The following is a 26,761-nucleotide window of genomic DNA, read 5'->3' on the forward strand; positions in this document are numbered from 1 at the left end:
TCCCAAGCCACCCTTGTCCACATTGCATGCGTTCATCTTCCCAAAAGATGAGAGAGTATGATTGCTATAAATTTACTTCCAATATTGGACGGGCCCTTTGTGTTCATCTTCCCCAAAAGCTCCACTCTGTCTATTGACTGTGTCTTTGAATTGATCTTCCCCAATAATGCAGCCCAATTGCTAAAAATTTACCCAACAGTCCTTGTCTTGATTTCATCTTTCCCAAAACAACCCTCCCTAATCGATACTACCATTCTGTTCATCTTGCTCGAAGAAGCCTGGTTGCTCTAAATTTGCTACCAGGATTCGGCAGTCCATAATGCCCGTGTTCAACCTCCCAAGATTTGCGCATGCTCTCTTGAATTCAGAACATGAATCTGGCGGCAATGACAATGATTCTGCTCTCCGATCAAAGAAAAAGGAGGCAGCAAGATGATGATTTAATCATCTCAATTTTTTCGAACATGATCAAAATGAATGAAAATGAAGATGATTTTGCCTGCAACTCCATTTAAATGGCAGAATGATCAACCACTGATGAACAGAGATAAAGAAATGTGACATCCAACAGTACAATCAACACGTGTTAAAAACAACAAAGTTTAAAAATTGCTAAGCATTTGATCAGGAGTGCTGTCCAACCACAGCTAAAACTAACAACATGAGGAAAAAATATCAAAACCAGAATAAATCCAGGGAACCAAAATTTCACGGAATCCTCTTAATAGATTCGATTAAGACATTCTCTTGCTTCAAGAAGCATGAGTCCTAATCAACCTTACAAGAAAGTTTGTCAGTCGTTATTCTTGATCCAAGTCGAAGGCGACAACCTCTTCCGTAACGTCTAACACCTCCTCGACTTCCACTTCTTTGGCTTCATACTCTTCCTCCTCATCGCTGACCACCCCGTCCCTCAGCTCTATCCTCAGCTGCCTCTCTTCCTCGTGCAACTGTTTCCATTTGGTTACCCACTCGTTCCATTGCTCCTGCAACATCTTCCTCTTTCTCCTATCCTGCTCGTTCAATTGCATGGAGACATCCTGGTCCTCTGCTTCATACTTCTTGCTGTACTTCTTCAGGTTCTTTGCAATCTCTTCCTCCTTCTCGGCACTCAAGAGGGAAGGTGGTCTAGGGCGCCACTCAAACTGTTTCGTTGTTGTTGAATAGAAAATTCTCCAAGTTAGACAACACCCTTAAGTCGAAAAAATACCCTTCCCATAAAGAAATCACACACTCACCTGATAGAAATGATCCCTGGATATCCGGTATAGCAGCTTTCCACTGAAGGACCAAATATGGAATCCATTCTCCATCTCATGGACCGAAGTGACAGCAGTCGCAACATATCTACAACAGGCGAAATACACACTAAATGTAACAAGTATGATATAAATGCTTTTCACACAGACCTAACATGCACAGAACACTTACCTTCCAGTGGGATCCCACTCGATATCAGTGGCCATAAAATGCTCGCCTGTCGCCATTGTCTCTAGCTCATCAACATTGTAAAACTCTAGCTGACCATTGAAACCTTTCAGGCCAGCAAGCACTATGTAGCGTCCAGCAGGAGACCAATAGAGTGCATTGGCCTGCTTGGCCTTGAGAGTTGTGAGCTTTGAGACCCGACCGATGTTCAGGGTGGTTCGCATAGAGTAAAAACTAATGTCAGGCCGAGGACCATCTCCATGGATGACAGCAAACCTGTGGCCCTTGGGCTCCCATGCAAAGGCCACTATCTTGTCATTTTTATTATCAAGTTCGAGGACCTCAATTGGGATATCCCTTTCCTTGATACGGAAAAGTTCAAAACCAGTATATGTACTCTTTTTCGTTTTAGTATACCTATCAACCTTAACAGCCAGGTATTCTCCATTGTTTTGCCAGTACATTTTACAGTCACTGACGCTGAAGAGGTTTTTCTGCCTAAGTTCCTCTTTGCCAGGTATTTGGACAAGGCTAACCTGGTGATAAGAATAATCATCAGCTTAACAAACTAAATACTAATGCAACAGAATCCAAATAGAAGTTCTGTTTACCCTGGCAGGCTGGTTACCACCACCTAGCTCCGGAACGAATAGGGCTAGTATAGGATCAGTAGGAGACCAACTAAAGTCCACAACATTTTCAACCTTCATGGACTTTTTATCAATAAGTGTGAACGTCTCAGTTTCATAAACGGAGATAACATTCTTTCCCATTCTTGCAAAATATTTGTCTTCTTTACCACCACCCCACCTAAATCATTCAAGTGAAAAAGCAAAGCAACAGCTTAGATAGTTTACGCAACACACTGAATCAGGGGAAATATATATATATATATATCTGCAACATTAAACACCACCTAAATACAGGCCATGAAATTCCAGAGACACCCCCGCTTCCACCAGTTGCAAATTCATCTACATTTCCTTTAAAGTCTCGCATCAATTTTCCAGTTCTCACATCAAAAATATTGATCACAATCCTCTGAAATAAAAAGCATGAAAATCAGAGATGACTAAAACAAAACAAGGAGCAGACAACAAAGTCATATGACTTCTTACATGAGTATCACGAGGATTGCTGGGCTCATGGCTACTGAATGTCACAAGATACTTCTCACCAGGAGAGAAATCAATCAACCTCACCTGTCATTTTAGTCACTATGACGTCCAGCTCAAGCACATTAAAAACATTAAACGAAGCAACCCCGAAAATATTATGAGAAGTTCAGACCTGAGGATGGGCAAAACGCATCAAACGATTAAAAGTAGTAGCACCGCCCCAGACAGCAGCACCCTGCCGATGCACTGTGGCCAAGTATGTTCCAAGAGGAGACCACTGGACGAAGCTCTCAGTCCAATACTGTAGGACAAGTATAAAAAACAATTAAAACATATAACAGCCGCCTTATATATACATACGTATATACATATGTATGTATATATATACATACATATATGTATATACATACATACACATACACATACACACACACACACATATATATGAGTGTGTGTGTAAAATCACAACTCTTTGATAGGAAAAAGTGTTGCTTGATCAGATGCACAAGAATTCAATGCAGATGTCTATGTAAGTATCCAATTTGGCAAGTAGCCAATGTAAATATGAGGGCATAGAATAAGATCTTTTTAAAATTTGTCATAATGCTGTAAGAATGTGAATTATTGATGGCTTCATAGGTCCACTTCTTTAAAAGGCTGATACTGGTTGATATTGGAATACTACAAATAAAGAATCGGACTCAGTCACATGAATATGTTTCTAACATAGCTTCCAGGCATGGATGCAACATTCCATGTAGCACTTGTAGTTGGTTTTGTTAGTAGAGGTTGTTTTATCTAATACCATTACTAGGATGCAGAACACCCTAATTCATTTGCAAACTCAATCTGGCTAAGGTTAAAGTTTGAGAAGTACCAGCAGCAAAAATCAAAGATGAAAAAAAATTATGGCGATGGCCATAAGTTAAAAATAATAACAACAAAGCATGATAGTTACAATATATTATGTGTATATGCATGTACACAAGTATGTAAAAACTCACTTCTGCCAAAGAAAAAAATTTTCATCATACTTTATTTTGAAAGTGCAGCCACCTGAATGAAATGAACTTATGTTCTTACCTGACGCTGATGGACAAGTTCAGGCATTAATTGCCTGGGGTCATTCCAGAAAACCTCAGTGTTTGAACCAGCACGGATAACAAACTGATCCCTAGCTTTCTCATCAGTAAGCCATTGCTGCAGATTTTCCTGTAGTAGTACAATTTTCAAAAAGAATTATCCATCACATTTAGAATAAGCTATGCATGAGACAACAACACAATTTCGAAAAGAATGATCCATCACATTTAGAATAAGTTATGCATTAGACAACAACACGCATCCAGCCAGAAACACACATCCAGTCACACCACAGAAGTGGCACCTGGACCATTTATATAAGATGTAAGATAAAAATATATATCAAAGAAAACAGTAAAATGTAAGGTTAAGTATATGAAAAGCACACAAAAAAAACTCGTGGTGTATCAACATCAAAAACTATTTCAGCACCAAAATAACATGACTATCTTTTTTAATGCAATTTGACACAGAAACCACAACTTATATGAACACAATGACCACACTAACCCCACCATAATATTGACAAAGCTGGGAGGTCACTTCTACTAGCTAACTCGAAACACCAAAAACAGCTCTTATTGAACATCCTCATCAATTCTAAAATTTATTGTAAAACAATCCAATATCAATTACCCATTTCTAAATGAATAAAGCCCATCACACATTCTTAACATTTGTAAAAGATACATTAGGCGCACATCACTTCATCTATATAATTAACAAAGTAGTGTTGCATACGTCCATCAATGCTGTGTATCTGGGATGCATATTGATGCATAGTGCAGGCATAAAGGAATACCAGAGGGTCAATTGTGATTTATATAGGAACTGCAAAACATAAGGTATATTTGTCTACCTCTCAACTAAGGTTCTCTTGAAAGTCCAGGACCTACCTAAGTTGTTGACAAATTTGCAAAATTTTGTAAGATGTTGACCTTCATCAGAACTTGATTTGTGCTTCATAGCCCAACACTTGTGAAAAAATAAATAAAATGATGCTATTGAAGCTTTTTTTGGCTAAATTACTGTGGAAGCTAATAAAAATAATAATTATTTGCCAAATATGTTTGTTTGCTAACTTCTCTTTCCTTCTCAGTGTGTGAATATACTAAGTAACATCTTAAATTTGTGAAAATTAATTGTCCCCACAGTGACCAGGTCATAACCACTTTGAACAATGAAAAAGCAGGTCATAACCTCCCTGTCATAACCTCCCTCCCTCACTCCAAGTGATAACTATGTTAAATAAGCATCGATAACAATAACCAAAAGAATTCTCCCAGCCTCTACCACACCCCTGCATTCGAAGGATCTCTTTCCAATTCATCAGATCATGCCAACACAGCTCATAGCCTACTTCATCCCAAACATAATGAATAACAAACAATTTTTTGGTACATTGAACTATAGTTGAAGAAGGAACATGTGAACAGCAAACCATATTAAAACACATCTTTCACACCATTATGATGTAATAGACTACTTGCACAAAGCACTTAAAGTGAAAAACACACATCAACCTTTTGCCTAGGTATTAAACTCCAAGTTTACTGCCTACTGTTTGCTAGTGAGGCAGCCTGACAAATGGTAAAAAAATGATAATCACAATTCTGTTGCTGTATTCAGAAACATTGGTTAGTATAGGTGTTTCTTGCTCTGTTGTCTTGGAGGTAAGTAAATAATTACTAGCTTCAGAGCAAGACTTAATAAGAGAGTACCAAAAGAACTAATAAAAGAATAAGGGTCTCTCAGTATAATGGAAACACAAAACAAAAGACTCAAACTCTCTCCTAAATTCTGCTAGCTTCATGACCTGAAAAAGAATTGGAGAAATGATGTTGGAAGAACCTTAAAAGCAGATGACCACTAGAAAAGGTTGCTCATCGTTTCTTATTCAATAAGATTGGCATATTTTGCTGAGTATAATCTGAATTAATTTAGGCAGCCAATCATCAAGAAAGAAGATCACAAAGAAAAGGAACTAAAGTACCCCAGGTGTGTATGGTTTAATTTCAGCAGCCTTCCACTCATCTGGAACCTTCATGTACTTCTCAAAATCATCAAACAAATTAACAGCAAATATATGTGATTTGTCCAACTTATACCCATTTGTCTTCTCCCTTGCAAGTTCCGCTTCCTGTAACAGAGTGTAAATGTTATCAGATGTACAAAAAAACAAATTAAAACACCAACACCTTCTCACCTGCTAAGTCCTTGTGCCTTCCACAGAACAAATAATTGGTACGTCTAACACCCAAATCATGTGAAGATCAGAAGCAACCGCTTTCAAGTTTGAAATGAATTACCTGAGGAGTATTATACTCGACGAAGCAATACCCTAGAGTCTTCTGTGTATCTGGGTTAACTGGCATCCAAATTCCACCTTCCCTTATTGTGCCAATCTGACTGTATATCTTGCGGATGACACCTTCGAGCTTCTCAAATTTCTCTGGCGGCACAACCGGCAGATTGTCGACCACGATGATGTTCCCAAATCCAGCCTCAAACTCGAGAGGGTCCTCTTGATATAAATCATCATCATCATCGCTGCAAAAGAAACAATTTCAAAGAACAAATTAACTCACTAGACAAACAACATTGCGCAAAAGGCAAGAGATCCCTCTAGATAATTGTGTTAGGGTCAGGGTAAGTTACACAACCTTTTGATTCCAAAATCTTCCCCACGAGGGAGTTGGATCGAGTCCAAATCAACCGAGGAAAGATCGATTCCAAGGCGCGTAGCAGATGCTTCTATATCCTCGATCAACACCACCTCCGCCATCATGCGCAAGAAAGACCGACGCTTACTACAGAAAAACTTAATACCATCAGGAGAAAGACCCAATAATTGAAGAAAATGGGCAAAGGCTCTACGATCGGTTATTGAAACAGCAATAAGCAGAGGAAAGAAGTCGAGAAAGAGGCGAGGAACAGAACAACCTCCGAGCAATCAAGAGCGAGGAGGAGGAGGAGGCGGCGGTGGCAGTCGGAAAACCCAACCAGTTAGATGAGTTTGTTTCCGTGCGGACCAAGGGAAGAAAACCCTAATTGGCGGCACGTGTGGCGAGGGAAAACTTAGCGCACGGCCGACGCAAAAATAGAAATGAGTATATATATATATATACATATACATATACACATATATATGTATATATATATGTATATGTATATGTGTATATATATACGTATATGTATATGTATATACATATATATACATATATATGTATATATAAATATATATGTATATATAAATATATATGTATATATACACATATATATATATATATGTACACATATATATATATATGTACACATATATATATATATGTACACATATATATATATATATATATATATGTACACATATATATAATGTAAATACAATACGGATAGCGGATATGCCGTCCGATATGCCAACGTGGCACGATCTCTTCATCGCCCTGTCGCCTATCGAATAAAATGGGCCGGGCCGAGATGCGTCTCATGGAGATGGAAATACTTACGGAACCGCTACAGCGCAATTTGATTCGGAGTCACAGCCACAAACGACTACGTAGCGAAATAAATAGTGATAAAAGAAACGTTCCCCCATATTAGTAGAATAGGGTTGGAGAACAAATTTGTGGTAATTGAGCAGCACGTTCGACAGCTATGCCTCGAAACGCCTTAATTCTACACTAACAAAATTATATAGTGCATAAATCATCATTTCAAAATCTATTTATATATATATATAAAGAGGAGTGTGTGATTTTATTAATTTAAATTTTTTATTCAAGTGCCATATAGAATATGAGGTATTAGGAAGAGAGACTCATCACAAAGTCCAAATAACCACAGTAGTCAATGCAAGCTCACATTGCACGAGAATGCTCGACTTGATTCCCTCCGTTAAGTCAGCACTCATATTACGGTTAATCGTAGCCGTAAAGCAAACAGGTGTACACGCATGGCCACGGTCTCAATGTGACGAAGCAAAAAAGCAGCATTAGGAGTACACTTGTATCCCGGAATCGTACATGGCTCCCGCCCTCCAATCCTCCGGTACGTCGTTGGGCGGTACCAGCCAGGTTACATCGCCATCGTCTCCACTCAACAGCATCCTCGCCGAGAGAGGCCCTCTCGGTGGCATCGCCACCGCCCACACCGCTCCATGGCTCCGATCCACCAGCTTGCACGTCAAGCTCTCCGTCTGCAGCCAGACAGAAATGACGCTTTCTTACCGACCACCTATTTGTTCTTATGCTACGAATCAACTGGTGAAGGTTGTGTTATCATACAGCACCTCGCATAGCTGAACGGCGACTATATCCCGGTCTCCTTGTTGATACCATATCTGGAAGGCAAAGTAGTACGGGAAGTCGCTGCTGTGATCCATCTTGAATGTAATGTTCTTCTTCGGGTAGCTGCAAGGAACCCTGAAAACCCCATGGCCGGCCTGCGGTCACCATCCGCCAAACTATATGTGACGGTGATCATTACCATGCAGTAAGAAAACACACACCTGCGGTACTGGACGTCAACTACACCGAGAGCCAAAAGGGCGGCGCCAGCGGAGGCGCTTCGACCCAGCTTCGCAAAAGCGTGCTGACTAAGAATGAAATCTGCACTGTCGCTTGCTCCGTGGTCGGTGATGACGACGACAACCCCATCTCTGGAACAGTATCCTCTGATCGTGCATCTGACCTAGTAGTGATCAAGGGATTGGAAGGTATGCTGGCTACAGAGAAATGCACAAAGAACATAAACTCGGACTAAAATCGAATTGTCAAGTACCAGATAACATGCACCGCAACCCACGCCGTTTCTGTAGAGCTTTGATGCTGCAGAGACATCCCCACCGTAGAGTGTGGCTCCGAAGGCACCATACTCGCATGCTCCGGCTGAAACAGGTGCGCCTCAAAGGCTCAGACGAGATGCAAAGGCAAATTAAGAACAATCGCAAGCAGTAGGGCCTTCCTTTCTATGTACTTACTTTCTGTTCCTCGTCTGTCGGAGTCCGGATAGTGAACAGCTCTCGACCGCGAGAAGCAACTGCTGCATGTGGCTGCAGTTGCAGGAGACCCGAGGATGAGTAAAGAGAAGAGGAGTTGCGCTGCCGAGGGAGTCATTGATACAGAATTAGCAATGAAGAAGGAGCTGGAGGACCTTGGGGAAGGCACTCTCTCTCTCTCTCTCTCATATATATATATATATATATATATATATATATATATATATATATATATATATATATATATATGTTATTCTTCTAAAACTCTCATGCATTATTCTTGCATGATCACATAACATTCCCTTTGCATTATCATTTCAGCTGATTGCCTTGAAGTACAATACTTAGTTTTTGGTCTAGGCATTAATCTTCTGATATGTATGCGTGCATGCGAAATTTATTCACTGCCTTGTAACTTTCCATCGACTATTAAGCCCTCTACATGTTGATAAAAAAGAATTGATTGCTTTTGAACTAAGTCAAGTATTTCGAGATAGTATCTCAATCAAACAATTCACACTTGCACCTGCACCAAGAGCTTTTGTGTTCACCAATGAGGGACGGTGGAAGAAAGCAACTGGCTTTCCAGCTATGTAAGTCATAAACATGCACCATGCTTATTTCCTTCCCTCTTCCAAGTGGAGTAGATGAGTACTGGCTAACTGGTCCCTTGGTATGTAGCCCTATTGTTCTCCTTCGAGGAACTAACAAATCATGTTACAAGTAGCCGTGCTTTCGAACGCCTGCATTAATTTACTCCCACCTCAGGCATGATAATAAGAAACTAGCAACGTCATGATGATCAAGCTTGCATAATACCAAGTGTTGCCATCTAAACGTAGAGGCAACGATAGCTACATGCCTCCTGGCGTGGAAAAGTAAAGAAGCGATAAAAAAATTGAAGAGGAAGAGTTGAGGAATGATGTAAGAGGTAAGTAAAATTTTTTTTTTTTTTAAAGAAAAGTATATATATATATATATATATATATATATATATATATATATATATAATTTTATCACGATAAATCCTAATTATTTATAGGATTATAGATGAGAGTTACAAGACTTAAATTGTTAAGGGTATATTTATATAACCTATCTAATTTACTTATGATTTATTATTTTTATAATATCTTTCTTCATGATAATCTTATCATGATGTAATCTCTTTATTCTCACTAAATTCTAGATATTATAATTATTTTCATTCATATGATCATGAAAAAATTTCTAATCCTCTCTTTAATTAAGTTTAATTCTATTAACACCCACAAAATTTTAATTTATTTTTTATCACAAACTCCAAGTGATATCTTCATTTGAAAAATATATCTAAATTAAAGAGCTTGGTGAAAATATTCTTAATTTGATTACCAGATTTGATGTAGCCTAATGAAACTTTCTTCTCCTTAACATGGTCTTGAATAAAATGGAAGTGAACATCAATATGCTTGGGAAGATCATGTTCTTGGCCAATGCAACCATCGACTTATTATCAATATTTATCTTTCTAGCTTGATGTTGTTCATAATTGATTTTATTTAGGAGCTTCCTTAGCCCTGTAACATGGCATGTACATAATGATACCACTATATATATCACTTCACATGTAGAGAATGTCATAATAAATTACTTCTTTAAGCATCAAGTGAAAACAGTATTACCCATATAAAATACAAAGCTAATTGTCCTTTTTTGATCCTCCACTCTAATCACTATCAAAAAAGCTAATAAGTAAAAAATTATTATAAAATAAATAGAGTACATTATAAGTTATAGTATTTTTGATGTAGCATATAATTTTTTTTATGGTCTTCATATCTGTTCATTTTGGTTCTTCCATAAATCAGTTTACTAATCTGGTTCTATATAAAATATTGATCTTATGAAAGTTAGATATCCTAAACTTCCTACTAAGCTTTAGAAGTAAGTTGGATCAATTATATCATCATTATCTTATCTTGAAAGTTTGATACCACATTTAACAAATATGCTAATGAGTTTGCAATCTTCCATCTTTAATCTTTTGAAAAATTCCTTTGCATGTACGTCTTGTAAAATGTTATATATTTCTTAGTTTGTGTTAGTTTAATACCAAGGAAATAAGACATGAGCGCAATGTCAATCATTTCAAAATTTTAAACCATTATTTACTTGAATTCTCCCAACATAAGTGAGTTACAACATCATCTATATACAAACAAACAAGTAAGATATCTATATTTTTGTTTATCTTCTTATAAAGGAAACTTCCATAAGGATATTGGTCATAACCATTATGCTTGAATTATAAATCAATTTTAGCATTTCATGCTCTAGGTGCTTGCATTAAGCCATACAAAGCTTTTTTAACTTAATAACTCACTTCATGCTCTTCACGCTCACTTCGATCGAGCTTCTATATTAAATTATAAAATAATAAAAAAACCCAACATCTCATATTTCAAAGTTTTTCATTATAAATATTTTATTTTAAATCACAAGGAACCTTTAGAAAAATTTGATATAAAATCTGATGAAGATATTTTTTTAATATTGCTTTATCACTAAAGTTTATCAAGTTTTCAACAAGATACTTAGTCATTGAAGAATATATTTATGTTATTAATATCTCGAAACTATTAATGTCTCAAAATTAAGAAAAATGATCTTCATGATAATTTTAAATCTGATAAATTAAATTTAAATGACGATTCTACTCCCCAAAGTAAATTAGATACATCAAATTCTAAGGAAACCTTACCCAAGAAATTTACAAAAAAATTAATATAAAATATGATAATACTAGTACAATTTGTTTGATAAATAATCCTATTCAACACTTAGGACTAAATATATTAACATTATATATCATTTTATTATGGAGTATATTAGCAATCATGATATATCTTTAGATTTTAATGAGTTAGGGACTCTTATCTTTTTTTTGCCTTCTCTGAAGTGGTTAAGTAGAAAGTGAGCGAGAGATTCTTATTTGACTAGTTGATTTAGTATAGAAACTTCGAATTACAGAAGAAGAGGTTAAAGCAAAAGCAGGAGAGGAAGCTTAATATAGATAAGAAACATGATAAGAAGAATAAATTTCTACCTCTGCGCAAGTGAAATGACTATTTTCGAGAGCTCGAGTTAGTACCTAAATGTATAAAATGCCATAAGAGTCATTTAACATGATTAGTTGTACTCGAAATCAAGGTTCTCGTCTTCACCAATAAGCACTCTCAATTAGGGCTCAGGTTTCGAATAGCCCATTACACCATATCTTGTAGCTGATGATCCTAAACCTACGACTACTCTCCAGAGTTTGATCTTTCACTTTCTCATGCTCTCTCCCCTTATCCTGCTTTCAAAATAACTTCTTTGCTTGTTTTGGGCATCTGATTAAGATTTTTCAAATGCAACACATGCTTCTTCTCCTACTGTAACACTTAGTTTTGTAAGATGATTTATTTTGGTTTGAGAAAGTATGAGGGGATTTTTTTTAAATAGCTAAAATAAGACATAATGTGATTAACTAGATTTCAAATTATTATTGCCATCTAACTAATTTAAAGCTAATGAATTTTTTGAATCATCTATAGTCATTGGGAAATGTCTAATTATTCTTCAGAAAGGGATAAGAGCAAAGATTAAATTCTACATCAATAATCCAAGATTCTGATATGTTGATCATTTTCAATTTTTTGAATAGAATATATATATGGGGAGGGGAGCAAATAATAAGTCAGATGTTGTTACTTTTATATGCAAGGCCAAGTAAATAAATATTTTGGGTCCGATGAGTCAAACATCAGAAATCATTGACAAAAGTAAAAAAAAAAAAAAACGAAAGAAGGAAAGAAAAAGAAAATGGAAAAACGAAATCACGGAAGGAAAGATTAAATGAAAAATTATCTGATAATTTTAATGGGAGTAAATAAAATTCAGAAATAAAAGATTTTTGTATGTTTAATGTAATGTGAATATAACTAACTGATCATTTGTTGGGACGACATTAGAAATCAGATATGCCACAAATGAATTCGAACACATAATATTTTATTTTAATTTAGTTTGACTCTTATAATAAAATGATTTATTTTAATTTAGAAAAATGCTAACATATAAGAAAGATGACAGTTAAGTGAATGGCAAGTGTATGTACTGACGTGTGGAATCTAAAATATTTTAAACTCGAAATGATATTATGGTCTTTGTTAAACAAAATTACTGCAATAAAATTCCGTATTTTATCTTTAACCCTGAAAAATATATCAAAGTGGTTTGACTTAAAGATAGGCTCTCTGTCTATGTGGCAACAGAAAGTGGAACGATACAGCATCGCCAAAACACCCACGTCTGTCATATTATTGTTCGGGAAATGGCCATAACCCAATCACCATACGCTGACGCAAAGAGAATAAACACACTCTACAATTTAACAACCAATAAATTAAAAGTAATTACTCAAGCATATTATATATATATGTGTGTGTGATGGAGATTATAAAGCATGACGTGGCCCATATGGAATAAGAAAGCGGGGATATTAAATATCAGATTGCGAGAGAGAGAGAGAGAGAGAGAGAGGGAGAGAGAAACAAAAGAGCAATATAACGTGTGCTAAGCGAGGAAGGAGAAGAATCCTAACCCTTCCCGATCTGTTCTACGGCTTCGTCTTCGTAATCTTCCTTTCTAATGCCGGAAGCGAGGCGAGGAGTGAAGGGGCGATCGGGTCGGAGATGAAGTGCAGGCACCACAACCACGAAAGCGGCGCCGGCGTTTGCGCCTCCTGCCTCCGCGAGCACCTCCTCGCCCTCGTCGCCGCTCGGGGGGACCACTCGCCGCCCGGCTCCCTCTCCCTTTCCCCCTCCTCCTCCCCCTCCCCGCCGTCGCCGCCGCCGCTGCAGCAACCGCAGCCCCTCCCCCTGCCCTTTCCCTCGTCGGTCTCCCCCTTAGCCTGCTGCCGCCGATCCGATGCCAGCGCGTCCGCGGCCTGCGGTCAGCCCCACCTTTCCTCCGGCGACCACGAGGCCGGGCCTTCATCATCTGTCGGCCGGCGGTCCGGCTCCGCCAAGTTCTCCATCCTCTCAACTCTGTTCGGCCACCACCAGAGGTCCGAGGAGGCGACCATGCCCGATCAACGAGCTCAGAGATCCCCGCGATCGATCCATTGGTTCCAGGGGCTCATTAACGGACGCCCGAAGAAAAAGAAGATGTCGCGGCTGCTCTCGGCAGACGATGCCGTCACGGCGGTGGCGGAGAACCCGAGGAGGTTCTGCCGAGGCCGTGTCCGGGGTCTGTCACCGGAGTCCGGGGGGTCCGCTCCAGAGAGCGGGTACAACACGGAATCTCCAGTCGCGGGCTGGTGGCGCCCGACGCCGTCGCCGAGGCGTCGGGAGACGGCAGAGCACCAGCACCACGGCCGCGGGCTCGCGGGGTTCGCCGTGTGCCTCAGCCCGCTGGTGCGACCGGGCGGCCCCAGCCGGAGGCGGTTCCAGGGGCCGGGCCTGGCGCTCTGCGGCGAGTTCCCGAGCCCGCGCCATCACCGGCAGGCGGCCCCCGGGGAGCCGGCGCTGTGTCCCAATCGCTCGCGGAAGCTTGCGCACTTGGGTAAGTTCCGTTGAAGCTTCTGTTCCAACAGTTACTCTTTATTTTTGATAAATAAAAATATAAGAAAATGTTTTTTTCTCTTTATTTTTGATAAATATAAAAAAAAATTCCCCTGGAATGTCAAGTAAACAGGCTTTTTCAGCTCCTTTCGTGCACCCGAGCCAGATGGTTGGTTTGTTGGTTGGTTGGTTGGTGTATATTATTGCAATATGTTTATTCCATCGATTGGCGTTTCTGACAGTATATCGAATCTGCAAAAAGGTGTCGGAAGGGGTGATAGATAGAAAAGTAGCGTCTCTTTTTAGAGAACACATCTCAATATTTTGAGGAGTCAAACCCAAATGGTCCCCCTTATCCTACCTATTATGTATGTCATGATGGATTCGTGCACATTAACAACACCTTGTCTATCTATCTGTCGTCTTCATCCCAAGTGTTAGACTGCAATTGGTTGATTTAATCGGAACACAGGCAGGTGGGTAGGTATAGGAGGACAAGATAGTGGATGTGGCTCCGATGAGATGATTCAAAGGTGGGTGGAAGTCAAAGCCACCCTTTTGGCCATTAAAAACTGGAGCAGTCCGGCGTAACAAAGTAGAATGTATGTTTTTGTCGCTGTCGAGTGTGGGAGATGATGATAAGGTTTGAACCAGTCGAAACGCAGCCTTCGGCTCCGGTGGAGATTTGGATGGGCTTAGGTGGATGGGAGTTTGTTTGATCAATTCTTTGAGTTGGTTTGGATGTCTAACTACAAAAAAAAAAAAAAAAAAAAAGGGTCCCACAAGGTTTCTTCGAGAGCGACTCATCGGAATGGTGGGCTAATTATGAGTTGTCTTATTATTATGCTGGGGGGGATTAAGGTGCTTAAACTATTATGCGATTAGTGCCGCCGCCACGTTGTCTCCTAGTGGTGCCCAGCAAACGTTAGTGCCTAGCACTAACAGCAGCGATTGAAAACATATACACTTTTTGAGGAAACATGGTTTTATTAATAATGTGAGACATAGACGAAGAATATCAAAGGACGAATTGTTGTGGCAAAAAAAAAAAAAAAACCTTTATTATTTTTTATTTCGTGAAAAGTATCTTATTTTTTAAGGTTATCCATCCTCATCTTTTCATATATTAAAATACCAACAACCGTTGTTTTCTTTTTCTTTTTTTTCTGACCAGTCCACTCATTTTGGACCGGTCCATAAAATAACTGATCCAATTCCTCAAATTATAATGTTTTTAAGCAAGCTTATAATATTTTCAAAGACACCGCAAACCTGTTAAAAGGTATTATAACGGACATGAAGTCTTCTTATTTATTTAGTCTGAATGTGTATTTGAAACCCCATTTTTATATGGACAGATTTCTTTTGAGTTTGATTTTGTGAATATGTAAAAAAAAAAAAAAAAAAAACTATGAACTTATTTTTAAATATTATAACTGACATAAAAAAATCTCTCTATTTGATTGTTCTTGTTTCTAAACTAATAGAAAAAAAAAATTAAAAGCATATTTTTTTATATATAAGTTGGTTTTTGAATAAACTAACATGCTAATTTCACTATTTAATTATTTTTATTCCTAAACTAATAAGAATAAATTTTTTTTATAATAAATATGAACTTTATTGGGCATATATTAATATTCTGTTTGATATTATATGTTTTGACCTAGTTCAAAATTTGGTTTAGTTCAACCGGTTGAATTAAATGAGTTTGAATAGGAAGGAAAATGGGAAGAAAAAAAACAAGCAAACAACTAGTTGAGGATACTTTTATCATTTAAAAAAAGACTTTACAAAAAAGAAAACCAACATTAGGACATTCTTCGAAAGAAGGGCAAATTAGGGGCTTTTTATAAGAAATTACCCATTTAAATATTCTAATTACAATGAGCAAATAATTGAGATATTATTAATATGGTTCAATTTGATCATCAATCTGATCTCAGGAAACTTGACTCTTTTTTTTTCTTTTTCTTTTTTTACTGCTATCACCTGTGGCAGAGAAAAAGAAGCTAGTCGAAAATAACTTCACTTGAGGATTAAAAAAAATAAAAGTGGGAATCTCTTGTCTCATATGCCACTCTAACCTAAGGATAGAAAACTCTTCATACCCCACCTTGGTTAAAACAAAACATATGTATCTTATATCTGGCTTCTTCCATTCTTGCAAGACAAAACACGTGCATATTATATATCTCACTTCTTCCATTCCTACAAAAGAATTGTTTGACAATACCTTTTAAATAGTTAAAAAGTCAATGCTTGTTGGATCATAGTGGGTTTTAGCTTCATTTTAATAAGTTCAAAATCCAAACAATAGCTATAGAAAGCTTGATTCATTTATCATACCATCATGAGAAAATATTCCTTTAGATATTATGCTAATGTGACATGCCCAATAAGCACAGGATAATCTTTGCTTGATCAAGAATAATAATCATGTCAATTGCAATTGTTGTCCTTGGAGACGCATACCATGGATTTTTACTTAAGATTAAACTTGACTAAATTAAGTTCAGGTAGTTAATGGATATAAAATTGAGTACACATGGTCTAGACAATCACCTTTTATTGTTTACACTAAAATATTCATCTTATCAGCTCACCTAATTAGAACACTCATAGATCTTTTAAGACACATCTAATATAATTTTAAAATGCGTGCATTTCGTTTTATTTATTTTATTTTTTATTTGCATTACAACTCCACCTAATTGTTTGTGAACAAAAAAAGATATAGTGCAATTAATTAACCAACCGATATAAACTAAACTTAATTCAACAGTATGTGCAATTGCAGGATGCATATCTGCAGTGACTAGGATATCAAGTTTGTCTAGAAATAAAATCAGCCACAGATAGGAATCACAGAGTGTAAAAACATACTTTTACATCGAAGCCAGCTTCTGCACTTGTTTCAATGAACATGAACCAAGATCTTTGGCCTTGGCTTCTCCTTCCTCCGTTAAGACCTGTCCAGCTCATAAACACACAAGAGAACCAGAATTCTTTTAATCTAATATTCCGAAACATAGTTTAGATTAAAAAGCAGAGTCATAAGTTTCACAATATCAACAAAAATGACAGCTGCACAGTGGAATAAAAATATACAGCCAACAGGAAGATCTTTAAAATGGGACAAATAATTTTATGACCCGACGATCTCCAACTACCTCAACGACTCTCCAAAGAAAAGAACATCGTACTGTCCAATATGGTATGATACGGGTGGTGTGTACCAGTCCACCAGACGACAACACGCAAACTGCCACATTTCTGGCAGCACTTAACAGGTGGGGGTATACAGCCCGATACACCACATATCTCGAGCGAAACAACCGAAATTTGTCCATTATGGATATCTATCGATCGGTAACGATCCTTACCAGATGAAGGGTTAAGACTGGGTCTAGTCAACAGTCAATTAGTATACTTTAAAACACTCCTCATTTCCTCTCACACACAACTTTACCCCTATCTTTCTTATTCTTTCTCACTCTCTTTCTCAATTTAGCATCCTAATCAGTGATTACAGATTCAATTGCATGGATTCAATTAATCGAACAAGTCATTTGGTGGAAGATCTCTTCAATTAAAGGTATTTATGCTCTTTATACACTTTAGTTAGCTTCTGACATGATTATATCTTTATTAATATCTTATTATGAGTAATTACAATTGATTAGTGTATTTCTCTTGATATTAGAGCTAATTTTTCTTAATTATAGCTAGGTGTGACTAGCATCATTCTTTATAATTATATCTTTTTATGTTACCATGCTGGTACACTAATGACATATAGTTTTAGGATTGGATTGGATAGACATATTTTCTATTATTAAGTTTTTTTTCACTTTTCTTAGTAATGTTTAATTTGTCTGTATGTACTGACATACCGACATAAGGCACGTTGGTACCAACTGATATGTACCGGTCCGAACTAGGACCAACACCATTGATCTGGGCTAGTGCTCCAATGCACTCTTTGAAAGTGGTCCAAGCAGGCTATCTTGTTTGGTACCTGAATGGGCAAAAGGGAAGACCCATATCTTGCCCTTCATCATCAACCATGCTAACCTTGGTATGGAAGACCCATATGGTCAGCTCTTAAGGCTTCCTTTGATGGAAATTTGCACGGGCTAGCTTCTGAGACTACTTGATGATGCTACTACTAGGGACTGAAGGAACCAAGCATCAAAGCTACAAGGTTCACGAACCACGAAAGAGAGGATGAAGAGATAGGGCTTTGGCCAAACATCTCTTTCCTAAGGTAGGATGAAGTTCAATATATAAAACACTATAAAGTTAAAATGAACTTAGGTCATAACCAGATCAGATCAACCTTGATCTGTCTCTGATCCAATTATTTGGGTTGAATCAGATTGCACCGTGATCAAATCTCGGGTCAGACAGGTCACATCTGATCCATTGACATCCTTAACATTGGCTCCCAGAAGCAAAGAATTGATAAAAAGATAGCAATGTTACAAATATCACTGAGTCATGGTTCTCACCTTTTGTCAACAAGGTCAGTTTTGTTCTCAACAAGCACGATAATAACATCAGTTCCCCACTCTGTTCAAACTTCTTCAAACCACTTTGAAGTAGTTAAGAAAGATTGCCAACCTGCAATGGGAGTAATGTAATCAATTAGAGACCACATGACAAGAAGTTGATCTGATAAAACAATAAAGAAAACAAAATTATCTATGTGAAATTTTAAATGGATTCTGCAGTGTTGCAAGTAGTCTTCTGGACTTGTATCTCAGAAATAAACTTTCTTGAATATAAACCAAGAATCCACATAAATTTACAAAAGAAACATATTTACAACATCATATACAATGACAGCAACACAGGAGTCCCTTATGTAGCTTGGAATCAGAGGTTCCTAAATCTCTCCTAACCAGCTATGTTCCTATGTAGATTAAAATTCCCTGATAATAACTCTCAGCAAAAAAATCTTCAAAGCATACATTAAGAACCTGCACAAAACAGAATACTTAAGTATCTTTTGGAATTCCTGCTTACTGTATCAGTAAGTTCATATGAGCTTTTAACCAATATTCTTCCTAAAAGTTGGTCTTAATATTCTGTTGCCTGTTCAAAATATGGTGAGTCTCGATTCAAAACCATAATGATAAGGTAATTTATGTCTGTAAATCCTACTATAATTAAAGAAAACTGAGCCCCAGCTTTCTTCTCTATATGAAACAAGCAGCCAACATGTTTTCAGCAGTCCGCTCATAGCTAATGTAATACTGTAAACGTAACGTGCAAGTTCCTGTAATACAAACAATGTGCTCAGCAGAACAGAAAAAAATGCCCACAAATTCTTTAATTTTGGATTTCCAAAACCTTAACGTTCCACAATGTTTTGGCCAGTTTAAATAATTAAATAAAACTCTATTACCAGATTTTTTTCATGAGGAATTAAATATCAGAATGAGAGAGAGAGAGAGAGAGAGAGAGAGAGAGATTCCTGGTAAATTTTGGAAAATAAGAAGTTACAGCAACAGTTAAATCACTTCGACATCAGTCCAAGCATCAGGAAAATGTTTTGATAGAACAAAGTATGATTCCTATCTCAGACAAATCTTAGTCAAATAATGGACGCTAATGTATCAGTTAGTACATATCAACAGATATTAAGAAAAATTATATTTATAACAAATAAGTACGATTTTTATAGCACAAAGGTTGGATTAAAAAAATGCTGATAGGCAATAATAGTCACGCCACAATGGGCATCTAGTGAATGTAAACCAACAAACAAAGAATCAGAAATGAAATGACACTTCTCAAAACAAAAACATTCCCAATTTATAAGAATGATTGAAATACAGTGGTAACCTACCAAATCTGTAGTCTGACAGTCCTGTCTTCAAGTTACATAGTCTTTGAGAGAAAATCTATGTCACTTGTAGTCTGTTAATCAACTTAGTAATCTAAGCATGATAAAGACTGGACAATTTCAAAAGGAAGTATAAGCTATTATATGTCTACTACACATTTTCTAATCTCTTCTTGAAGAATAACCATTGACAACGCTATATAAGCCAATTTATGACACACATGCAGAAAGACAAAACTTACATCAACCAGTTGACCATTGAATCATCTTCTGTAGGTCAGATGAAATAAATATTATTGCAGTTCCCGAAGAACTCCAAATTGTAATCAAGTTTTAATTATTAAAAAAATCAGCAAAATCAATTTAGCAAGTTTTCACGTTATAATATACATGGCCACAGTCCATTCAGATCAGCAAAAAGAACATCCCAGACCAGCTTCAACAACACCTACAAAATTCTGGACCAAATCCAGCAAATTGCATGGGCTTAGAACAGCCCAGCAATAGGCCAACTGCAGCCAGACCTCCTGTCAAACCAGCGACAGGAGCCTGATGCCTCCTTATTGCCTACAGATTCCTGTGGCAACAGTAACTCCTATCCATGATCAGAATAGCCGACAACAATCCACCCGAGAGGCAGATCGCATACTCCCGTCGAACAACATCGAAAGGAATATAAGAGAACAAAATCGTTCCTACTCGAATCTCAGTGTAATTAGAAATGACCAACAGTACATGATCGGAACCAAAGAACCCTAAACAAGGTCGACCAATCTCCAATTCAAGAACCTAGATACAGAAAAAGATCTCTATGATAAAACATACAAATATAAACGCGGGTCTCAAAGGAATACCGATCGACCTGATAGGCATTGTCGAACTTGTCGTACATGAATCTGGTGATGATGCCGGTTTTCCACCGACTGATCGCCCAAGAACCCCAGCTTGTACTGGACTAGCGCCGACAACGGAGCCATCGCCGTATCGATCAAGAGAGAGAGGGATAAGTAGAGATCGAATGCGAAGACGGCGGCAGAACGGAGAAGCGATTCGGAAGGAGACGTAGAGTTAAGCCCAAGAACTCCATTATTTCCCGAAAGCAAATTGCTTATCGATATCATACTTTTTAGGCTTATAGTTGATTTAGTTGAGATTTATAGTGTCTTCAAATATATTTTATAAAATTATATTATAATAATCATAATATTATATTAAATTAATATTTTATTTCTATTTAGGTGATATGTTTTCAAATTATTATAGATATTTATTTTAATCGATATATCAAATGGTTTCTAATGTCTTGATATTTTATTTTATTTTATTTATTTATTTTTTAAAATAGGAAAAGTATAGTTAATTTTTTAAGGAATAGTTTGAATTTTTTTCGAATTAAGATACTGTTTAAGAAATTCAAAGGATGTCTTTTGAGAAATTCTTTTTTAGCAATTATATATATATATATATATAGAGAGAGAGAGAAATCCAGATGAGATGACGATGTGTTCATTTCCCATGAGCATGAGCATAAGGAACATGATCTTATTCGGTGACAGACACAAATACATGCAATGCATTTCATGCTCCTCCGCAAGTACGCAACGCAACTACGAACTCGAGAGCTCCATGAATTTTCGAGTCATCAGCATGAGGTAGAACGCGTTCTTGCCGTCCTGCTCCATCACCTTTCCCGCAGCTTCCGCGCAGTTCGTCGGGGCAAAGAGAGGCGTTGCGAACATGGCCTGGGCGACATCATAGTGCTTCGACACGAAGAACTGCGACGCCCACCGCAGCGGCTGGATGATGTTGTTGTAGAGAATCGAGCAGGCCTCGAACGAGTTCTTGATGGCGGGGCTGGTAGCTTCGCGCTGCAGAGCCAGCAATTTGGTGGCGGAGCTCGTGACGTTGGAGTAGGTGAGGTTAAGGGCGATGAGGGCGAGGGCGGGGAGGTCAGCGGAGTCGCTTTTGGGGACGGCTTGGAGAGACGTGATGCAGAAGCCGGAGTCGAGCGTCTGATTGCACGCCTTCCCCATGGTCTCGGACACGGCGGCGGAGAAGCAAGGGAGGAAGAGGAAGGGGAGAAGGAAGAAGAGGAGGTGGGGCAGATAAGATGGATGCAACATCTCCTTCTCCCTCGTCTCGCTTTCTCTAAGCAAATTATGGCGGATGGACGAGGAGGAGTGGTGGGATTGCTATTTATTTATAAGGTAGCAAATTATCGATTAATAATAATATAGTAATTACTTAATTTATTTTTTCATTCCTTGTATAAAAATTACTTTAAATTAAACAATAATTTCTTCTTCTTCTTTTTTTTTTAAGAAAAAAGGCGCTGAGACATAATTTCGGAGGAAAGTATATATATATATATATATATATATATATAGTCACTTTTATCCCTTATAAAGAAAATTAAATAAGTAATTTTTTGTAATTCAAATTTTACTTTTAGAATACAAGTAATCATATAAAAGAGATTGTAAATTTGATATACGTTACAAAATCTTAAATTTGTTAAATGATATAAGTGTATTTGGAATAATTTGATTAGATGGAACAATTTCACAAAGAGATTATATTTAAAGTATCATGACAGAGGTTTATATGGTACATAGTATTTGGCAATGATAGGTGGTATGTATGGGTGATATATTGTCAATGCATCGGGGAGATTTGTTTCTAAATGGAATTAGTACGGTGTAGACCATACCATACTCATCCTAACTAAAATCACTTAAGATAAGAAAATTGATTCATATCTTATTTATACGTATATAGCATCCGTAACTAATGGTTTTGAGTGGACTTTGAATAATTACAAGAAATACGAGGCTTAATAAGACCAAAACGATTTTACACTTAAAGATTCACATACTTTCGCTAACATCAATCACATATACAACTAGGTCTTTACAAACATAATAGATAAAACTCATAGGATACTTGCAGTGATTCACAAATCATTATCAACACATACAACAATAACCAAGAGTCACTCTTTTGTGGAGCTATAGAATATCAAATATGCAATGATCTATTCTATTATCACTTGTTGAATTCTCCTTTTTCTATTTATTTATTTATTTATACCTTTTTTATTTCCTCCAAAATGAATGCTCTATGTAGGATTTGAATTTTTTAATACTTTTCAGAATGAAAAAGTGGGAATGAAATATAATTTAATAAAAAATTGAAGAAATATAAAATAATAAAAATTTCTCATAAATCGTGTGAGGTGATCTCGGAGATTCAATGTTTCTTGGCCATAAGGTATGGTAGGTAAGATAGTTGTGAATGCACCAAATTATTCACAAGCATAATAAGCTATATATTAAGAGTACCCCCATCTAGGAAACTAATCATCAAGGTTTTCTTTTTTTTCCATGAATAAATTTTATGAGATATCTAAACAAATGTATGCAGAGAAATGGCTCATGAGTTTGTACATCGTCCTAAAATTTCTAAGCAACGTTGAATCTCATATTTTAAAATCAATAGATACTGTCGATCTAATATGTGTTTGAGTGATGCAGGGTTAACGTCAATTAGGAGAATCAGATTAAAGCAGGATGACTCGGATATTAGGCTAGAGTGAATATATTCGAAGATTGGACGTCGGACCGGGAGAATGAGCGACATGTCCACAGAAGGTTTCGGGTCGAAAATTCGGGCATCGGGCCTAGAAGAGTTGACATTGCGCCTAGGAGATTGGAGTTGCGGAGGTCAATATACCGATTAGGCAAAGGCCACAAAAGAGGACGATGCGCCGAATGATCGGACGAAGCACCGAAAGAACCAATGACATGTCGGATAACACATGATTAGTGCTTGTAATAATTTGCCTAGATCGAGTTAGGCTAAGTCCTAATTGGGTTGATTTAAAATGTAATGAGGCCAACTCAATTAAGAGCCAATTGGGCTTAGGTTTAGGCTGTGTTAGGCTAAATGAAAGGCCCAAACAGTGACCTAACAAGTGGAACCGTCGTGGCACAGTCTCTAAGACTCTATCAGGTGATGGAACTGTTTAGACACAATCTTCATGGCAGTGGTACCACCCAATGTCAGGCTGTAGGTGGTGGTACTACCTGTACCCCAAAATCTCAAGGATTTGAAGTTTAGCTCTAAGTTTTGAAGCCATTTTTGGGTATAGAAATATCCCAACTATTCATCCATGGAGTAGCAAGAAAGATTGAGTAAAACTCTATGATTTTAAAGTTGTAAATCCTATTAGAAAGTTGAGTTCCCCCCTCCTGAAGCATAGAGAGAGTTCTAAGGGAGGTGTGAGAGGGATACCTTGTAAAAGAGGGTTGTAAAAGGTTATCTCCTAAACATGTGAAAATGAAAAGTGGGTTATGAAAGAGTAATTGATTTTCGCCTATTAAAGGAAGACCGTTAGTAGATGTCGGTGGCCTCGACAGAAGAGGAATCGGTAGAGTGGATGTAGGTCACGACGATCGAACCATTATAAAATTGGTGTGTTCTTCTCTGGTTTGCATTTCTATTGTTGTCATTTACATACTACAAACTACTTTACTTTCTTATTCATTACACTTCCGTACGAAGTTTTTTTAAGTTTTTCAAAACTGTTATTTTTATACACTACACAAACTGTTATTTTAAAAAATTGATCAAGACAATTGCATGTTTTATGAAAATAAAATAAAATGTTAATCTAATGCTTATACATCTGTTAAGATAAATCTTATGTATGTGTTTAAGAAGTAATAATGTGTATTATATTGATCTTCGTATTGCTTTTCGATTTTGATTAAAGGGGCTTTATGTTTAATGTGTTATATGTTGAATCTCAGATTTTGATGATGAAACCAATTGATAAGTGTATAATTTAATTTACGTTTAAAGTGATGAAGGATGCTTCGATCAGGAAGAGACAATTAAAGTAGAAAGAATCATGTTGAATCAGAGGAAAATATGTTAGAAGATTAGATATCGGGCCAGAGGATTGGTCGACATATCGACAGAAGACTTTAGGCTATAGATTCGGGCATCGGGCCACGAAGAGCGGATATTGCACTAAGGATATCGGAGTTTCAAAGGTCAACTAGCCGATTGGGCAATAGGCAACAAGAGAGGATGATGCGCCGAAGAATCAGGCGAAACGTCGATGAATTAATGACATGCCGAACAACATGATTCATGCTTAACAATAATTGTCTAAATTGAAGTTTTTTTTTTTTTGTGCTGGATTAACTACGATAGCAAGGCATAAAGTAAAATGAAGTCTCGGAGACCAGAACGCGATTTCATTGAGAGTTCGAGAGTTTGTTAGAAGTTTGAATGTTCGTTGGAAGTTCTGTCGGAACCAACCGAGAAGTCTATGAGCTTACCAAAGAAGCTCGTCAGAACTCACCAAGAAGATCATCGTGAAGTTCAGGAGCTTGCCGGAGTCCGCCGGAACATTGTCGAGAGATCGTCGGAAGATCATCGGAAGATCGTCGGAAGCTCGCCGAAAGAAATCAGACTTATCTTGCTTATATTATGTCTTAGGAATCATAGTTAGCACATAACTAGAGTTGGAATTGGGAGGTAATCCCATCACTCTATTAGGGGCTAATTAGGCTCGAAGTTGGGTTGGTTTGGGTCGGATTCAAGGCCCAACTAACGTGTTGAAACTCTAGCCGACGATGGCACCGCCTGGGGAATAGCACCCTAGGAAATCTGCGTGGTGGTACCGCTGGCAGTAATGCTGCCAAAGATGGTACCGCCCCTGTTCGACGATGGTATCTCCTAGTAGCAGATCCTGCGATGGTTGTACTGGCCAAGAACGATGATGGTACCGCCAGTAACCAAGAAACCTAGGATGAGACCTTTTCAGGCTTCGATTTTGAATCAACTTGAAGCCTATAAATACCCCTCTCATCCTTGGTTAACTTACATAAGCACGGAGGGTTTAAAAGTAAGAAAATATCATAGAAATCTCTTTAGAAATCCTCTCCTCTAGCTTAAACTTAGAATTCTGTTTAGAGAGGAGTGTGTGCTTGTAAAGGTTGTCCCCTGAACCTGTGAAATGGAGAAGAGGGGTGTAAAAAGGAGGGTTGATCTTCGCCTATTAAAGGAAGATCGATAGTGGATGCCGGTGGCCTCGACGAAAGAGGAATCAGTGGAGTGGATGTAGGTCACGACGTACGATTTGCCTTTTCTTTTGTGTAATTTATCTTATTGCAAACCTCCTTACTTGCTTACTACTTTCAACATGTTTACGAATACACTTTTAAGTTGAGCAAGTTTCTAAAATCGGTTTTATCATATGAAACGAAAGAAATTTTTAGAACCATGATTTTTACGCTGCACTAATTCACCCCCCCCCCCACCTCTCTTAGTTCCGACTCATTCCTAACATTATATTTTTGGTCTTGATGATTTTTTATTTTGATTATGCTTTATGTTCAATGAAGCTATGTGTAATATTTTAATGAAAATGTTAAGAGATTTGATATCATTCTTAATGAGTTTATAGTTTGAAATTTGAAAACTTGAAACCATGTTTTGGTATCATACCCAAAGTAATGATACATAATGATCATGTTTAATTAGTTTATATTTTAAAATTATACATAATAATTTTTGTGATTTATTACTTGTTGATATGATGAAATTTAATTTTTCAGTTTTAAATGATGATGAATGTTTTTATTTAGCAAAGGCATGCTTGTATGAAATAAAAGGGAATGCA

General features: G+C 37.3%; 4 protein-coding genes and 1 long non-coding RNA gene across 6 annotated transcripts; 1 reads left to right on the forward strand and 4 right to left on the reverse strand.

The window, feature by feature from the left end:
• Nucleotides 1–584: 584 nt before the first annotated feature.
• LOC103970030 (eukaryotic translation initiation factor 3 subunit B) lies at nucleotides 585–6,710 on the reverse strand. The gene is made up of 12 exons (XM_009383656.3): nucleotides 6,573–6,710; nucleotides 6,293–6,439; nucleotides 5,939–6,179; nucleotides 5,623–5,769; nucleotides 3,630–3,758; nucleotides 2,719–2,847; nucleotides 2,547–2,630; nucleotides 2,345–2,469; nucleotides 2,040–2,238; nucleotides 1,432–1,964; nucleotides 1,239–1,347; nucleotides 585–1,145 (listed from the first exon to the last, which is right to left on the reverse strand). Exons 2-12 carry the CDS (start codon nucleotides 6,415–6,417, stop codon nucleotides 801–803), a joined length of 2,166 nt encoding a protein of 721 aa, XP_009381931.2. The 5' UTR covers nucleotides 6,418–6,439; nucleotides 6,573–6,710; the 3' UTR covers nucleotides 585–800.
• An 817-nt stretch (nucleotides 6,711–7,527) lies between these two features.
• On the reverse strand, nucleotides 7,528–8,743 carry LOC135626256 (expansin-like B1). Its single transcript, XM_065131443.1, has 5 exons — nucleotides 8,608–8,743; nucleotides 8,409–8,515; nucleotides 8,137–8,318; nucleotides 7,918–8,050; nucleotides 7,528–7,824 (listed from the first exon to the last, which is right to left on the reverse strand). The coding sequence occupies exons 1-5, from the start codon at nucleotides 8,741–8,743 to the stop codon at nucleotides 7,621–7,623; spliced, it is 762 nt and encodes a 253-aa protein (XP_064987515.1). The 3' UTR covers nucleotides 7,528–7,620.
• A 4,600-nt stretch (nucleotides 8,744–13,343) lies between these two features.
• Nucleotides 13,344–14,228, forward strand: LOC135626257 (uncharacterized). The gene has a single exon (XM_065131444.1). It carries the CDS (start codon nucleotides 13,344–13,346, stop codon nucleotides 14,226–14,228), a length of 885 nt encoding a protein of 294 aa, XP_064987516.1.
• Nucleotides 14,229–17,000: 2,772 nt separating this feature from the next.
• Nucleotides 17,001–21,178, reverse strand: LOC135627494 (uncharacterized). Of its 2 annotated transcripts, XR_010492629.1 has the most exons (3): nucleotides 20,930–21,178; nucleotides 18,728–18,839; nucleotides 17,001–17,185 (listed from the first exon to the last, which is right to left on the reverse strand). It is a non-coding gene; the product is annotated as an uncharacterized LOC135627494 (long non-coding RNA). The 2 variants fall into 2 exon arrangements; XR_010492628.1 differs by having other exon boundaries at nucleotides 18,728–21,178.
• A 496-nt stretch (nucleotides 21,179–21,674) lies between these two features.
• Nucleotides 21,675–22,100, reverse strand: LOC135626258 (putative invertase inhibitor). The gene has a single exon (XM_065131445.1). The coding sequence runs from the start codon at nucleotides 22,098–22,100 to the stop codon at nucleotides 21,675–21,677; it is 426 nt and encodes a 141-aa protein (XP_064987517.1).
• Between the last annotated feature and the right edge of the window lie 4,661 nt (nucleotides 22,101–26,761).

Source organism: Musa acuminata, chromosome BXJ2-11 (genome assembly GCF_036884655.1).
Source record: "Musa acuminata AAA Group cultivar baxijiao chromosome BXJ2-11, Cavendish_Baxijiao_AAA, whole genome shotgun sequence".
NCBI lineage: Eukaryota > Viridiplantae > Streptophyta > Magnoliopsida > Zingiberales > Musaceae > Musa > Musa acuminata.

Coding starts and splice junctions, on each gene's coding strand:
- LOC103970030 (XM_009383656.3), bottom strand. CDS start 6,417: ATGATGGCGGAGGTGGTGTTGATCGAGGATATAGAAGCATCTGCTACG. Junction 2,848..3,629: donor AACTTGTCCATCAGCGTCAG/GTAAGAACATAA, acceptor CTTGTCCTACAG/TATTGGACTGAGAGCTTCGT. Junction 1,965..2,039: donor GTGGTAACCAGCCTGCCAGG/GTAAACAGAACT, acceptor TCTTATCACCAG/GTTAGCCTTGTCCAAATACC.
- LOC135626256 (XM_065131443.1), bottom strand. CDS start 8,743: ATGACTCCCTCGGCAGCGCAACTCCTCTTCTCTTTACTCATCCTCGGG. Junction 8,051..8,136: donor GTTGACGTCCAGTACCGCAG/GTGTGTGTTTTC, acceptor TGGGGTTTTCAG/GGTTCCTTGCAGCTACCCGA. Junction 7,825..7,917: donor TCGCCGTTCAGCTATGCGAG/GTGCTGTATGAT, acceptor GTCTGGCTGCAG/ACGGAGAGCTTGACGTGCAA.
- LOC135626257 (XM_065131444.1), top strand. CDS start 13,344: ATGAAGTGCAGGCACCACAACCACGAAAGCGGCGCCGGCGTTTGCGCC.
- LOC135626258 (XM_065131445.1), bottom strand. CDS start 22,100: ATGGGGAAGGCGTGCAATCAGACGCTCGACTCCGGCTTCTGCATCACG.